The sequence below is a fragment of the Echinops telfairi genome, unplaced genomic scaffold (genome assembly GCF_000313985.2).
Source record: "Echinops telfairi isolate 266 unplaced genomic scaffold, ASM31398v2 ScPeMD7_18;HRSCAF=68, whole genome shotgun sequence".
Classification (NCBI taxonomy): Eukaryota; Metazoa; Chordata; class Mammalia; order Afrosoricida; family Tenrecidae; genus Echinops; species Echinops telfairi.
The window spans coordinates 89835915-89852671 of NW_022103915.1; the positions used below are offsets into that span (position 1 = coordinate 89835915).

The window sequence follows — 16757 nt, forward strand, 5'->3', positions numbered from 1 at the left end:
TCCTCCTGTCCCACTATCATGCTCAGTCCCCACCAGGGTTTCAGCACTTCCTCTTTGTTGTTGTAACAAAGGGTAAATTTGTGAGCAACTTAAAGAATACCCACTAGATATGTATACAGGAAATGACATATTCGATGAATTCAAGCCTCTGGCAGAAAGGACAAGCAAGTCAAAACCATTTTAACCCTGGAAGTCAAGTAGGGTTTCCAACATCAACAAGTTCGACATCAAAAGATAAAAATAAAAACAAGTATTACTAAGGGCCAAAATGAAAAATTAAGATGCTAAAGAGTTTCTAATTATCTAGGTGATAAATACAAGGGACACCCCAACACCAAATTCCTGGGTGAAATCCTACTTGTATATTTTGAGGCCAAATTCAAACCAAAGTGGAGCTATGGGCAGACAAAGGAAGTGCTGGGAGAAGAGCTGTTATTGGGTTCTGTCTTAAAGGAAGGTAACCCCTCAGTCTATTTCATAACCACCTGGATCTCCCCTGGCTGTGAGTCCTACAGCACTGATGACTCCCAGCAACCTGAAACGGACATGTGCAGGTGCTGCTACCGACAAGCACTTTGCTTTCAGAACAAGGACAGGGGATGTCGGGAGCCTGGAGCTCAGAACTTCAAGGACATGGTGACTCCAAGCCTGAGCCTTCACTCAAAGAACACAATAGGAGAGGAGCCTCTCCCTGAGCTTCACCTTACATGGAGAAACGGGGTTTGTTATTCCCCTGAATTAACAGTCCTCCCAGCTAGTCTGTTCTCTGGAGACGAATGGACTTCATATGCTTAATGTCTGCATCAGGCTTTTAAAAAGAATCATGTAACTAGATCACCTCAGGGCCTGTCTTAAACTATTTGGGGAAATGATTGAAGCCGTGGGTAGAAGTCACACCAGGGGAGAGAAGGGTGTTTTCATTTTTCAACAGGTCTAGTGTTTCTCAAATGTCTCCCAGATAGTCTCCATTCCAGGTATTACTTGCCCAGCCTCCTGGATCTTATTGTAGTCTCATTGTATCCTCTCCCCTCTGATCACAGACTCCTTCACACCAGTTTTGGTACTATTTGGGAAGTATTCACCATAGCCAAAGGGTGGACACACCCTAAGGGCCTACTGGCATGTAAACGGATCAAATGAAGCACATACATGCACACCCACTGCCAGAGTCCTCTCCACCTCCCAGCGACTCGATAGAACACTGTAAAACTTTGATTTCTGAGGTTGTAAATCATTATGGGAACAACCAGTCTCATCTTGCTCCCATAGAGTGGCTGATGGATTCAAACCACCGACACAGGAGGTTAATAGCTCAACCCGTCACCCACTGTGCTACCAGGGCTCCTCTTTCATCAGTATAATGGGATATTATTCATTCAAAAGCAAAACCCAAGTTAGACATGGATAGTGCTAACGGCTGCACAGTAGAATGAAGGTCATTAATGACACTGAATTGTGCATGTAAGGAAAATGGTGCAAGAGAGAAAGGAAGTTATGATACATGCTATGATCCCCCCAAATATTCTGCCAAGCGAAATAGCCAGACATAAAAGGGTGCAAATTGTGTAAGATAATTTATAATTTATCAAGGGTCACAGGGGTAGGAGGGTGGGAAAGAGTGGGGGAAAAAAAGAGGAGCTGATACCAAGGGCTCAAGTAGAGAGAAAATACTTTGGAAATGATGATGGCAACATATCTACAAATGTGCTTGATACAACTGATGTATGGAATGTTATAAGAGCTCCCAATAAAATGATTTATAAGAGAAAAAAAACAGCTCAGGGAAAAAAAGGGGGTGTGGGAACAAATAATATATGATCCCATTTGCACAAAATATCTAGAATGGGTAAATGTATAGAAACCAAAGCTTGTTAGTGACTACCAGGAGGTGGCAGGTAGGGGAACTAGGGAAATCAAGGAGCACTTAGTTTCCGTTAGGAGCCCTGTGACATTGTGGCTTAGGAGTTGGGCTGCTAACAACAAGGTCAGCAGTTCAAAACTAACAGCCACGTAGGTGGGAGAAAGAGGAGGTTTTCCACAGAGACATACAGTACTGCAAACCCACAGGAAGTTCTCCTCCATCCTCCAGGGTCGACACGAATCAGAATCGACTCGATGGCAGTACATTTGGTTTGGTTTTTGTTCAGTTTCTACTAAGAGTGGAAAAGGATATGACGGTTGTACAACATGGTGAACATACTACCGTCTGATGACACATGTAAAATCGCTGAGATGCTAACTTCTGTATAACATTCATGTTCATTTTATTTTTCACTGACGAGACTGCCCTCCAAAAGTAATTCAAGATATACTGGAGTTCATCATTTCTAGTTCTTTGGCTCCTGCAGTCAATAGTTTACTCACAGAGAAAACCGCTGAGTGCTGCTATGTCACACCTTTTCCTCCTGGAACATGTGGGGGCAACAGTCAGGAGCCAGTGTCATGAGGAGAATCCCTTACACTCACGTGGCTGAAGTGGGTTTCTCCCAGTGGACGCGGCAGGCAGGAGGACTCCAGAGATGAGCTACTCGGGGTCTATCACAAGGACTCAGCATGCGTGAAGGGCCTTTTTGAGAAGCTTTTCAAGCGCTCCTTAATTAATCCCCGCAAGCCCTCTGTTGGTGCGGGAAAGAGCTTTATCCTTCCAGGGAAAATGACACGTTTTCATTTCATAACAGAGAATATTGAGTTGAAATTCAAAAGTTGAAACCCAGATAGATCTTGATTTCTGAGAGGAAGGGGATGGTTGTCAACAGACTGAGGATAGTGAGTAAATTAGGGTGCACAGCAAGGGGAGGGAGCCACAAATTCTGCTTTTTAAAAAATAAGTCTAACATGTGCGGCTGAAAAGGGTAAGACCGTGTCATCTCCTGATGTTTCCATTTGACAAAGTCACCTTCGGAAGTTGGCGTGTCCCCGGGGCAACTCGCAGTGTCCTTTCGATTTTCAAACATCACACCATAGAAAGGCAAATCAAGTTCAAAATGAGTAGAGCCAGGATTAAAAACAGGTCGAAAGCCTATGATGTGAATGTTTAAAAAAACAAAAACATAGAATACAATGTCATAGCCCATAGGTCACTGACATTTGGCTGTTCTGCTCAGCTATGGACTTACGTATGAGGGTTGTAAAGCCCCCAAATTCACTGCCCTGGACTCTGTTCGGACTCCTGGTGACACTTCAGCGAAAGAGTAGAACAGCTCTCTCTTCAAGGCTGTAAATCTTTATAGAAGCTGATGGCCACACCTTTCTCCCAGACCAGCTGGTGTGCTTGAAGTGGGCAGTTTGATTCTTTGGGTTCGCGACAAAGTGCTTAGCTGTTGTGTGTGCTAACAGGGACCTGTATAGTTAAACCAGTATGTCTATCACCTAACTTGAAAGTGCGTCTCGACTTTGACTAGCTCCAAAGACTAAGGTATGTTGAATGAAGCTTGATCTTATTTCCAAGGGGAAAATGAAATACGGAGAACATGTCATTTAAATACAAGTGAAAAACAAATGGCTACACACACTCTTATTGTAAGGCGAGTCCTTCTCCCACCTGTACAGAGAGATGCATTGGGGAGAAATATCAACAATGTCACCTTCTTGGCAGACGACCTCTTCTAAATCACAAGTTGCTGAGGTCTGTACGCTTACCACTTGTAACCGTAAATAAAGATGAAAGTTCAGGGGCATAAGGGAAACGGTATCTCAAAGCCCTCAATGCATAGAATGCTAAGCCCAAGCCCACTGCCATCAAGTTAATTCTGACTCATAGTGACCCTGCTTAGGATCTTTATGGGAGCAGCCAGTTGTATCTTTTGGACTCCAAATGATTAAAACACCAACAAACAAAGTCAGGGATGTGTGTGGGATTGGAAGACGGAAACCCATCCACACCAACATCAGAGAAAGCAGCTCAGGCAAACAGAAGCCATGCAGCAAAGCACCCCGGTGGAGCACTGGGAAGCAGAAAATGCCAATACAGACAGAACAATACAGACTGGCAGGCTGAGAGCTGAATGCTTATTCAAAACCACACCTTCTTCGATGCTACTTCGCGAGCACGTAGGATGTACATTCCAGAGTGTTTGCATAAAGGAGGCATCCACTTGTATGTTACCATTTGATATTGAGAGATGCTGCAGCAGAAACAGAAATGAGACACCTTTAAACTACAAGTCCAGGACAGGTAGAAGCAGCTCACCTAGCATTTCAAGAATTGAAATGAACCAGCTCACTGTTACCTGGCTCTTTCTACAGAGCCTGTGGGTGATTCCCCCACCCCGTCTAGAAGTCACTTGAGAGCGGGGCACTTCATCCACAGGGAAGAAGGAATGGGCAGCCTCAGAGCAGGCCGACAACTGTTGGCTTCATGCCCTTGGCTGGATCTCCCCGATCCACCATGGAGCCGTTATGGCATTTTATATGCCTATTCTTCACAGGATAAGGGGAATGACAAACAGGGGATGCACTCTAGCATTTGGACTACGCAGAGTGAACACCTGCCCATGGGGTTTGTTATATGATAAGCTCTTAGGTAAAGCTCATTTTTGGCATTTCCCGATCTTTAGGTACTGTCTTTTGCCTGACCTCCACAAGCTTTAAAACAATATTGCCCATTATCCAGCTGCAAAATCTTACCTGAATCGTTCAACCTTTTGCAACACCTCTCACACTGACTTATTTAAATTCTCTCCCCCTCCCCCACCAACATAACCTTATTCTTCCTGAATCTCATTCTTCTAGGATTCTTCACTGAGCAATGAAACCAAGCAGTGTGATAAATTCAAAGTAATAGTCACTAAAATATAAGTTGTCATTCTCCAATAGTGCCCAGTGCATCTTAATAGAGTTTTCTGGACACGGCACTATAATCCAAAGGGTCGACTAATAGTTAAATTCAAGGCACCATGATCTATTAGTAGAGAAGTGAATTTCTTCACCTCTCAAGTTCTATCCTTCTCCGGGTTTGTTTGGTTTTTTGCCGCAGTTCTCTTATCCCGCTGGGAGAAGATTCTGCAGGTGACACTTTCATTGGGAGGTACTTACAAGATATCTCTCAGAAGACACACTGACGAGGATGAGGTCGTCTCCAATTCGAACTTTCTCTCCCTCAGACCTCTGCTTGGAAGCAGGATGTATGGTCCACCAGCAGGCTTCTCCTACACGAAGCTCCAGCAGTTAGTCATTGCAGACCTCTTGCCTACCTTCCTACTGGCTGATGTTTCTCTCTGTCCCTCTCCCTCTCCCTCTCCCCCACACACACTTGGTTCAGCCCTCTACTTTGATGTATCTGGAAGCATATAAGTTGGCCCCACATCTGCTTTTGATTAATGTCTATAATTCTCCTAATTCCAGTGCATTGGAAACATCATTAGCAGTGAGACGGCAGACGTTTTTGAGTATTTTAAACATATGTAGAAAAATTAGTTCTTCATAAACCCACCAGGCTGGAGTTCATCCTAACTCCGAGAAGCCCTGTGGACTAGCGTGGAGCCGACCCAAAGAGCTTCCCAGGCTGTGAAGACTTGATGGGACACTGCTCCCGAGAGACAGATGGTGGGTTTGATGGTCTCCCTTTCGTTAGCAGCCCAGTGCCTTAGCCACAGTGCCACCAGGGCTCCTTTGCTGTCTTCATGGTCTCTCTCCAATGTTTTAAGAGTTGACTTAATTGGTCTCCTGCGCACACCCTGCTTTTTAATATTTTCTCCCATCCTTCCACCCACAGCCCAAGAAAATTCTCCTTAGCTGTCAGTACATGGATTTTCCAAGGCCTAATTACACAAAGTCTAAGACAGCAGAGAAGAAAGTTAGGGCAGAGAAATCATTATTTGGGGGAACGGGAAAACAAGTAGATACGTTTTGTCTAAAGAAATCTAAAACCCGAGACTTTGGGTAAGGGCATAGGGGAGAAGAAGCTACCAAGAGGCAAGTCTCTTCCTGTTGCAGATCCCCCCAGAAGGCCACTGGAGCCGTAAGCAACAGTTACTTCTGAAAGCAGCAGCAGACTGGATTGATGGAGGAAGCCTTCAGTCCCCTGTATCTCTTTCCCTGTCCCCTTCCTGGCCAGGCGACTCAAATTCTTGGAAAAGAAGTTTAATCCATAAAGTGACAAACCACCAAGAATTTGTTTTCAGAATACCAGTCATCTTAAACAAGGAAGTAAAAGATCATGCTGAAAACACAGAATACAACTTTTGGTATTGTTGTTGCTACACTCACTGTCTAGTCAAGTCAGAGCCCGAGGGACGCCATGTGTACAGAGGACCGTGTGTCACAGGCTTTACCAAAGCTGTGACCTTCTGGAAGCAGATTTCTAGGTCTGCCTTCTAAGGGGTCACTGAGTGGGTTTGAACCAACCACCTTTCGGCTAATGCAATTGTTCTCCACCTTCCTAATGCCATGACCCTGTAATACAGTTCATGTTGTGGTGACCCCCCAACAATAAAATTATTTTTGTTGCTACTTCATAACTGTCATTTCGCTACTGTTATGAATCAGGCGACCCCTGTGAAAGGGTCGTTTGACTCCCAGAGGGAGTTGAGAACGAATGGAATGGTTGAGAATTTAGACTTGTGCCATCAAGAAACACCAATGAAACATCCTAATTAATAAAATTTAGCTCAGTTCCTCCTCCCTTTACTTCTCGACTTCCAGAAGACCAGCTGTAAGGCTGACCTATCCCTCGGCCCTAAATCTGAAGATTGCTATTTAGAGAAGCCTCCGTCATACAAGATAAAAGAGATGCTGTTGAAAGTTCCCAGAGAAATCTCCAGGTCCCTATCAGATTACTCAAACATGGGGCTTCTCAGGACAGAAAGCACCGCCACATACCCAGGACTTCTAACCAGCTTGCCCTGCCTTGCCCATAAACATGAATGGAGACAAAGGATCACTCAGGTATCTCAGGGAAGTCTCTCACTTGAATGGCAGGAGCAAAGAAAAAAGGGGGGCCAGGTGAGGGTTGGGGGGACTTGGAGAAAACAAAGATTATGGAGAATAGGAGAAAAACATTCACAATTTTTTTTTACAATTGACCATCTCAACAGGATAATAGTTACACTCATAACACAAACATGAAAGTATCCATGAGGGAGCCCTCCAAGCTCGAAATACAAACATGATTGATCCTAAAAGAAATGGTATGATAAATTTGAAAAATCCTTTACGAACAAAGAAGATTAAAACAGATTAAACACAACGAAATTTAAGAGTATCCTACAGGAATTACCAAAAGGAAAAAGTAAGGTCAAATACTCATGATATGAAAACCTTCCCGGAGTGAAAACATCCTAAATCAAAAAGGTCTACAGAGCACCCTGCAGAGTGGAGAACAGAGACCACCACCACCCCCAAGAACGAGTCCCGTGAGACTTAAAAAGGATCCACCCCAAGACACCTTAGAATGGCAGCGCACAAGAGCGCTCAGAAGCTTTCAGAAGACAAGACAAGCTACACACAAAGCACCAGCAAGAGGTAGACTTCGCAAAAGCCAAGTCATAAGCTAGAAAATAAAAGTCTTACGAAAGCTGAGAAGCAAAACAAAAAAACACCCCAAACAAATTCCAATGTAGGTTTCAAGAAGCAAGGACGGACAGATTTCAACCTGTGCACTTTGGACCTGTACTCAGGAGGGACTGGCCTCTGGAGAAGGGCATCATGCTTCCTCTAGTAGAGGTTAGGGAGGAGGAGGACGCCTCTCAATGAGATGGGTTGACACAGCGACTGCCCAATGTGCTTAAGCACAAGCAACGCCACTGTTTCCTTCTGCTACATACACGGGGTTGCTGTGAGTCAGAAGCCACGAGAATGATGTAATGAATTACTTTTGAAGCTAGAATTAAGAAATGTTTAAGAAAAAAAATTACCTCCCACGAATATTTTCTGTAAAAGCTTGGGATAATGTGCTCCACACTAAAGTGAGGTGCAAACCATGAGGGAGACACAAAGATTCCAGGAGAGAGGCAAAGGCAATTGGATGGTGACAATGGGAAGCTCCAGGATCAAGGCTTTGTGGCATGGTGAGGGTCCGGCCAGTCCTTATTGGGGCAAAACACGGGGGATTCCAATCACGAAGTCTCTAAGAAGAAGATACAACAGATAGAAAAGATACTGTGCTTTCTGGGACCGTTTGAAAATAAACAAGTGAGTGGAACACAGCAAACTAATAAATGAGACAATTAAATTAACACAAGAACATGAATCTGACATTACACTGCTCATTTGCAAATGATAGTTATCGATATTGATTTGGTACATAAAAATAGATGTAAATATATTGGGGGTGGGAAGAGAAGATCAAAGAACAGAATGTGGGAAAATGCTATTTATTTAGGACCCCCAAAGATGATACTTAAACCAGAACAACACTGAGTGAGCAAGCAGTAGACTCATTATCCACAGACAAGTGGGGAACACCAGTGCAAGAGCCTCAGGGGGGCAGCGATCCAGAACGAGGAGGGCAGGTAGGTGAGTGCTCTTGTTAGTTAGTCTAGGGTGCGATTTCTCTCTTTACTTAGGGGTCTGACTTTGATGACATCGAAAATCATATGACAAAAGCAGCTGACCTCTACACCGAAGGAGGACAATCGAATGTACAGAAGGCTTCAGAAGTTTGTGGACACTTTCCATCATCTTTTGATCCCATTTTCCAGAGAAACTTTTGAACCCTCCTCATATATCCTCAACATGCCCAGTGGGCTAACAAAAGCACCCATGATGTAGACGGGGTTCCGGAAGGGGCATATTTCAGCATAGTCTTGTTCTCCCGGGGTCTACGGGGATGGATCTGGGTGCTGGAACACAGGACGGGCCAAAGGCCGTAAATTACGTAATAGCACATGTAGTGTGTCACAGCACCCCAACCTTCCTTAGTCCTATATAAACTCGAAAATGTTCTGAATCCTAGAAACACAAGAACCTCTAAAGAGGAGAACAGAAAAAATTCAGTAACTGAAATCAAGGGTCAAATGACCACCAGTTCTCTAAGTCGAACCATTGATGAGCTAGTGTACCCCAAACCTGACTCACTGACACCCGTTAGGACAGAGTAGAACTGTCCCTTCGGGTTTCACAGGCTGTAACTTTTCATGGAAGCAGACTGCCACGTCATTCTCCTGGAGTCAGCAGTGGGTTTGAATGGCCAACCTTTCCTTAGCAGTACAACGCTCAACCTACTGTGCCACTTGGCTCCTTAGCCAGCGTTTCAAGGAAAGACATTTCACATTTAAAGAACTCCCTACACTCCCCCTCATCACCGCCCCCCCAAAAATTCCTCTCACATTCTTCTAGTAATTCAATTCAACTATTCAGTATTTTCAAAGGAGCTTTGATGGCAGAGGAGGTTAAGCATTAGGCTACAAACTGAAAGGTAGGTGGTTTAAACCCATTGGTTGCTCTCTGGGAGAAAGAGGTGGCATTCAGTTCTGTGAAGATTGACACCCTTGGGTGCCATCTGGCGCCATTCTGCTTTGTCCTATAGGGTGCTATAGGTCAGAATCAACTCCACAGAAGTGGGTATATGTATTATTATTCAGCATTCTACTTGTTTACAATTCTAAGTAAGTCTTTGAGCCATAAATTATCTAGGCAGGCAGCAGGGTGTTAGACTATAGGATTCCATCTGACTCTGCTCCCAAACTCAGAAGACTCACTCCAGGAAGTAAGTCTGATCACGACTTGGGCTGTATACCTGCATTTTCCTCTTCCTCACAAACACCAAGCTAGAGTTCTTAGAGAACATTATATGGCTGGAGGGTGAGGAAGATAAAGGGTGATTATTTGACTGTAGGTCTTCAAGCAGAGCTGTTCAATGCTATTGCACACCTTGATTGGTCAACTTGAATTTCAGTTGGTTCATGTGTTTGGTTAGCCAAATTTTAAAAATACGGCTTGGTTTCATGGAGAAATTTAAGGAGGTGTTGAAGAGAATTGCATTTTCCCATTATTTTTATCAGAGGCTCTAATAATTAAGTAAAATAGGGTTTTTCAATCACGTGACTAGAAAATGGTGTTTCTGTTTCTCAACTCTGAGAAAACTGAAAGTCATGTCACTGATATAAATAGAATGAACATATATAACTTTTCCAATCACGTGTTCAAAGACTGACAGCTGGCTTATATTTAGAGGCCATCTTAACATTCACAGAGTGTGTGACACACTTCACTTATTTTGTACTTTTCAGCAAAGGTTGACAACACCTTGGAGGAATTTTATATTCAAAGAATAACACTAGCTGAAAGCAAAGAAAACTCCAAATTCAAGAGAGTCCTGGTTTAGGGGAAATAAAGATGGCAGGCATACACAAGTCCCCTCTGCTGCGTGGCACCAGAACAGAAGGAAGAGCAGGAGGGAGAGAGGGTCTCCCAGGCATTCTTCGAATACCACTCTGCAAGGCGCAGGACAGCAGCGCCAGGTGCCAGCAGTTTACACTATTATTCCCACCCTCCACCCCGGAACGCAAGGTTAAAGATTAAATGCATCGCAGAATAACAACACGGGCTCTTGCTCTTCTCCAGGTACTCAGACTTACAGCCCCATTCCCTTTGGTGGGGGAGGGTTGTCATGGTAGTTGAGACCACAAGGAAGCTAGCTGCTTCCACAATGTGACCTAGGATAACTTCCCAGCCTTTGTTCCCGATCATGTCTTCCAAGCTTTCAGCTGTAGATTCTACTCAGTGTCTTTCTAGTACATGCTCAATCCTCATCCTGCTTGATTTCATCCAGATCACGTATCCTGACTGGTCCAGAGCACGACCTCTGGAATGGAGCAGCAATTCCCCATATGATGCCTTTGACATGTGATCGGACTGCTGCAAATACTCGCAGCCAGTGTTTCTTTCCTGGGTAATCCCAGCTATTACAAAGTGGGTTCCTTCAGTGTGGGAATGCACCACTGGTCTTTGGAATAATCCATAGGAAGTGTTTGAATGATTTCAGGTATGTCTTAGCCCTTAGTCCTTCGTGTCTAGCAGGAAACTGCATCGTCCTGGACATTACCATCCTTAGGATGCATTTTGACCATATTTTTAAAAAATTACAGTGTTTCACAAGTAGATGCCATATCCCACTGATAGTAAAAGATACCTGAATGATACATAATCATAGAGTGAGAACTGTGCTTTCTTTTGACCATTTTAAAGTGTTCTCATTCTACCAGATAAGAGTTTAGTTTGTTGTTCATCCATACACCAAGTTTTAAATATTTGTTAGCATCGCCTCAATCATTTAACATGCTTTTAAAAAATCATGTTACTTCTATTGTAAGTAATACTTGATTTCTATTTTGAGAAGTAATATAACTGTAACATTTTAAGTTCAAAAGTAAGTAAGTTGAAAGAAAAACATAAAAATGGTAAAAAATGGGATATGTTGGAATGGTTAAAAACCCAATAGTGGATGACCCTGACTACGAGAAATACTGGCTTAAAGAAAGCTAATTTATTACACAACAAAAATGGGAACACTGCATTGATCTAAACACTACATATATGTGTGTTATCTGTACCCTATGTATATGTATACAGTGAACCCTCGCCACTTCGCACTTCGACTTCCGCGGCTTCACTCTATCGCGGTTTTTGCGTAACAGCGCATGCTCTGTCATTACTGCCACTGATTGGCTCATACTGTACACGCTTGATGCCTTAAATAATATAATAAATAATAAATGATAATTGTAACGTCCAAAATGTTTTACTGTATTTTCCATTTTTCATTTAATAAATTGGGTAATATGAGTGTAATGGTGACTAAAGGGTGTTTTTTCATGTCCTCTATGCTCTAACTACGAAAATATTTGATTTACAAATAAGGAATCCTACTTCGCGGAATTTCATTTATCACGGTAGGGTCTAGAACTGATTAACCGTGATAAACGAGGGTTCACTCTATATGTATATGTATGCTTATTATATATGTATGTATACTAGGTATATGTATTAGTCCTTAGAGGTCACCTTTAATTTGGGGGCAGTTATTTGGTATTACCAGAATTTACTAGCAACAATGATTTATCCACATATATTTTCAGTACCTCAACCTAAAAAAAGCCTCTGAAAAAAGCCTCTACTATTTTCTCCTTCATTCTTAGCTTCCAAGTCTCTACCTCACATCTTTTTCTTTACGTCATCATGTTTTAGAATTGTATCAGCTATATTCTTTACTAGATTTGTTTGGAACCTCAAATGAATAACCAATGAAGTGTTCTTGAAAGAGCCCAGCCTAAGACCCCATTGAGCACAAGGTCTGGGAAGGTTGACTCACCTGTGGCATGTTCCCGCAGACCTACATCAAAGGCAAGCTTATCTGTCTGGGATCTTGATGTAGTCAAACATGTTAGATACTGTGGAACAAGAGCAGATGCTGGTGAAGTGACAATCTTCCAACGCTACCGAGAAAAGGGCTCATTCACCTTGCTCACTGAAAGCTTATTGGTACCATGATTTCAGAGAAGATTCTGCAATATATTTAAAGCATCGAAACTCTTCTTATCTAAGGACCCAGTCACTTAACTGGTAGGACTACATAATAAAGAAATGCAGTAAATTAGAAATATTTAAGATGCTCTAGTCCAAAGACACCTGAAGAACACTTTTAAGTTAGACGCAATAGAAACGGATTGAGCCTTGTAACTTTTTGGGGGATGAAATATTATATGACACGCAATTGACTGAAAATGGAGCCACTGAGGTGAATTCAGTTCCAGCCCCAAAAAGTGACTAAAGAGCATAACCCCAGGCGTTTCCGAGCCTCTGCTCTCCCCTGCAAGGTTTTAGGGAGTTGTTTCATCTCTTTCTCCCACTCTATCCCCGAACTTCTAATCTGATTCCTTTCAGAGCTACAGGAAGTGGTACCCAAACACCATCTACTTTTTCTAGTCTCAGGGTGGTAGAGAGTGATGCTCACATGGTCCCTTAGTCTATTGGACCATTTGCTTCTGGGTGTTTTTATTTTTGTCGCTCTTCCTTCCTCCAGACAGGAAAAGATTAGTAGTTACACCTCCAATGGCTACCCACAAGTTTTTAAAGCCCCTGTCCTTACACACCAAAGTTGACTGTCGACTTTGGGGATGATGTTATGTAAACGACCTTCATGGCCTCTGACTGTGGTCCTGAGCTCCCAAGTCCAACAAATCCTCCCCTCAAGGTATCTGTTTATGGGACTATCATCTTTACAGTCTTATCTTTCTCTTGTGGAGAAGCTGGTAGGTTTAACCTGCCAGCCCTGCAGGGAGAAGAAGCTCCATGTTTAGCCCACCAGGGCTCTTCCATTTGCAAGCAAGTAAGACTGGGTGAGAATGTTTTACACTTAGTCTCATATGCCTATGGATTCTTAAAGAGATAGGGACAGATATCATTGGTAACCCAGGGATTGCCTATCGCTTCAAAAAGGAAAGAAACTCAACTCCTGGATGTCTCCTGAGAGTGTCCTTGACTCCCTTATAGGCAGGTACCCATAAGTGTGCATCTTAGCATTAGACTAGGGTGGGTGGGGAGCAGATATGCACTTGAAGCCATCTCTTGAGCTGTACTTCTAGCTCTCTACACCAGGAAGCTGTCGGATTACTACACAGTCCAAAGTCACATCTCACAGGTGTATTCCTCGAGCCCATCTTCAAAGGATGGAGCTAGTATGGAATTGATGTCAACTGTCTCCTGCCCACCCCCCCGCTTTTTAAATTTATGTTTAATTTTGCTTTTTATGGGGTGGGGAGAGGATGGAGAGCTACTGATAAGTAATGTAAGCCTTCCTAAATCTACTATGATACTAGCCTTGAGATTTGTGTTGTTTGAGGCTTAGTTTATTCTAGTTAGGCAGGAAAAGAATAGAATTGGGATATTTTTCACTCTATGGATAAGCACCAGATTCCATAAGATGAATTCACCAAGAAAGTTGCATAGCATGGAACAAAATTGATAAAATATTGAATTAAAAAGTAACATGTCAAATACCATGTGGCTAGTTCTCTCCCAGTTCTATTATTCCCTATTCCCTCAGTGCCCCCCATTCCTACTCTGATAACCTTCCACGTGGTCATTTTTCCCTCTGCCTTTTGCCATGAAAGACTGTAATGCATGAATGCTCAGGCTGGAAAGGTCAGTTTCTTACCATGGCTCAGAGGATAAAAAAGAAAGAAAGAAAAGAGTTGCAATAAATAAATTATTTAAAAGGCAGCTGCTGCTCCGGCTGCCAGTTTGCTAGTTCCAGCTTGGAGATGAGCTTTGCAGCACGCTGCAGGTGCAAACATGCGAACCGTGTCTTGGATTGGTGCAAATCTTTTAAAATTAGAAGTAGAGAAAGACGACAAATCTTTCTGCTGTTGGTAACAAGTGAGGATACACTTTAGAATTGGGAATGAGCACGATAGAATTGTTGCTTATATTGCGCTGGGGTCGCACTATTCCTCTCCTTGAATACTGCAAAAAGATCTACAACATCTCTATTGGACAAACGACGTTTTTCTAATGAGTGGCTGTTTTTTTTTTTTTTTTTTCAAGTGACATTGCGGTAAGCGCCATTCTGGTGAACTGTGATTTGTTTCCTAATCAGCCTCTGGTGGCTGCCTTGCCTCTTGGGTCTCTCCCTTCTCTGGGCTAGCATAAAAATGGACTCAATTCCAGCTCACAACAACCTTACACGGCAGAACAGAACCACCCCATAGCATTTCCAAGCATTTCCAGAATGGACTGCCACGCCTTTCTTCCAGGGGTGGGCTGGTGGGTTTCAAACTACTGACCTTCAGGTTAACAGCTGAGTGCTTAATCATGGCCTCACATTCTGCCAGGACTGGTGGCAGTGAACATCACTACTACATTTCTCTGAGTTGGGTAAGAGAGATGGCATTTCACCCAGGTCTCATCTGACTGGCTTTTCTTCGACACTAGCTATATCTGGATACTATAAAAATTGGTTACACCCCAGTTCGTTTGATCGTTCATCAATTCAGCATCTGCTACATCTAGGCATTGTGCTTGGTGGGGGTTAGGTTTTGTGAGACGGGGGAAAAAAAAAGGATACAGTGTTTCTTTAGGGGTCAGACACCAAGCAACTACAAATATAGAGAGTTGCCAACTGAGGTGAGTACCATGAAGGAAGAAGCGGAGACCACACGGTTCTATGATTGCTCGTATTCCCAATGACTGTCCACTAGACATGGCTGGTTTCCTGTCCTCCTCCCCTAGCCCACCCACCCTTGCTTCCTCCTGTAAAGGAGAACCAAACTCCCAGGACGGGCTTACCATTCCGCTGAAAGAGTGCCGCAGGAGGATTGCATGGCCATACAGCAGGGTCCGGTGACCACCCCCGTGTGCTGCCTGTGGGGAATCAGGAGGGACATGTCAGCATGCTCTGTGGTGGCCTCTCTGAACCACGCAGCACAGGAATTCTGGGAGAAACACTACAGGGAGATCTACTGCCAAGCTCCTAACACTCATTCCAGAAGCTGGTGGCCAGCCTGGGCACGGGAGGAGACTGGTGACCACAGCCGTGCAACCTCTGTGGGAGAGCGCGTGAGGCCAAGCCTCCTCTGAGAAGCAGCCCCTGCCCAGGGCCAGCAGACACCAAGAGACGCAGATAAACGAGAGATGCACCACTTACCTTCCTTTGAAACTTCTCAGAAGCATTCGGAGTGAGAGAGAGAAACAAACGTAATGTAACTACAGCCTAGCAACAGAAAGGCAGGCACAGGGCTACACACTGTGCTTCCCCCGCCAAGTCCACCTTCTGGTTGCTCCAGGGGTCCTGCTGACACAAAGCTCACCAGCAAGAGCTGGCAGAAATCCGGGCCTTTATGGTGGTACTCAGTTAACATAGAAGGAAGGGGAGCCTGCAACAGGTTCCGTCTCAGCCTCACCAGACCCTTGTTCTTGCTAGCTCCAGGGTGGCCCAAACAGTAGGTGGGGTGGGGGTGGGGGGCATGAGAGAAAGACAGCCCCACTCTAGTCTGTATCCTTTTTGCCGTAACCTTGTTTTGTACCCTGCTGCACCGAACTGCACAGTGCATCATATAAGCAGCAAACAAAACATCCAAAACTTCAAAATTACTGAAGCTATAAGTGACTAAACAGGAAGGAAAACAAATCTACAGGGAAGTCTAGAATTTTTGTTTAGTCAGTTTTAACCTGTCCTCAGAGACAGAGGCCAAATATCTTGATTACCAGCCACCCCCACCCCTGCCCCCCACTTGTTAGGAATGTTTGAGCAAAGATTTTTGAACTCCATCTTTTCCCAAGCACAGTCAGAGAATCCAAAGCTGGAGACAAAAGTTAGTTATGAACAGAAATTCGGATGCTCCCCTATGCAAAAGGCCTCTCCTTCAGCAGCCCATTTTATCCAAAACTATACAGCCCAGCAGTAGGGTGTGTGTGTGTGCAGTTTGAGGTCGTCCCTCTTCCCTGTCTGCCCATTGGTCACCGAGGAGCAATGAGAGGGGGAATGGTGAAAACCTTGTCATTTGATCTCCCTTTGGATACACTTTGAGTGTGATTGGATTTTTAATATTTTCTGTTCCCCCCACTCCCAGATTGGGCCATCTATCAGGTGTGTTTTGTTACTGTTGATAGCATTCTTGAATCTCCGTTATGTATCTTTCTATGTATTTTTGGCATATAAAACCCAGGTTGGGTGAATCTATCCAGAAAATAACTAGAATAAGAACTGCAGGAGAGGGATGGGGTACCGGGGAGCTGATAACAAGCAGCACAAGAAGAAAGAAAAAGTTTTGGAGTGACTGTGCTATTGGACATGATTTGGCAATGATTGTACAACACAG

General features: G+C 43.8%; 1 protein-coding gene across 1 annotated transcript in view; it reads right to left on the bottom strand.

Moving 5' to 3' along the window:
* The window catches only part of RYR3 (ryanodine receptor 3), a 437519-nt gene that overhangs the window by 354428 nt on the left and 66334 nt on the right, over nt 1-16757 (bottom strand). Inside the window, exons 4-7 of the mRNA XM_013007256.3 lie at nt 15226-15300; nt 12251-12329; nt 5035-5147; nt 4025-4124 (exon numbers count right to left, since the gene is read on the bottom strand). Coding sequence (XP_012862710.2) covers nt 4025-4124; nt 5035-5147; nt 12251-12329; nt 15226-15300 — 367 coding nt within the window. The remainder of the gene's footprint in view (nt 1-4024; nt 4125-5034; nt 5148-12250; nt 12330-15225; nt 15301-16757) is intronic.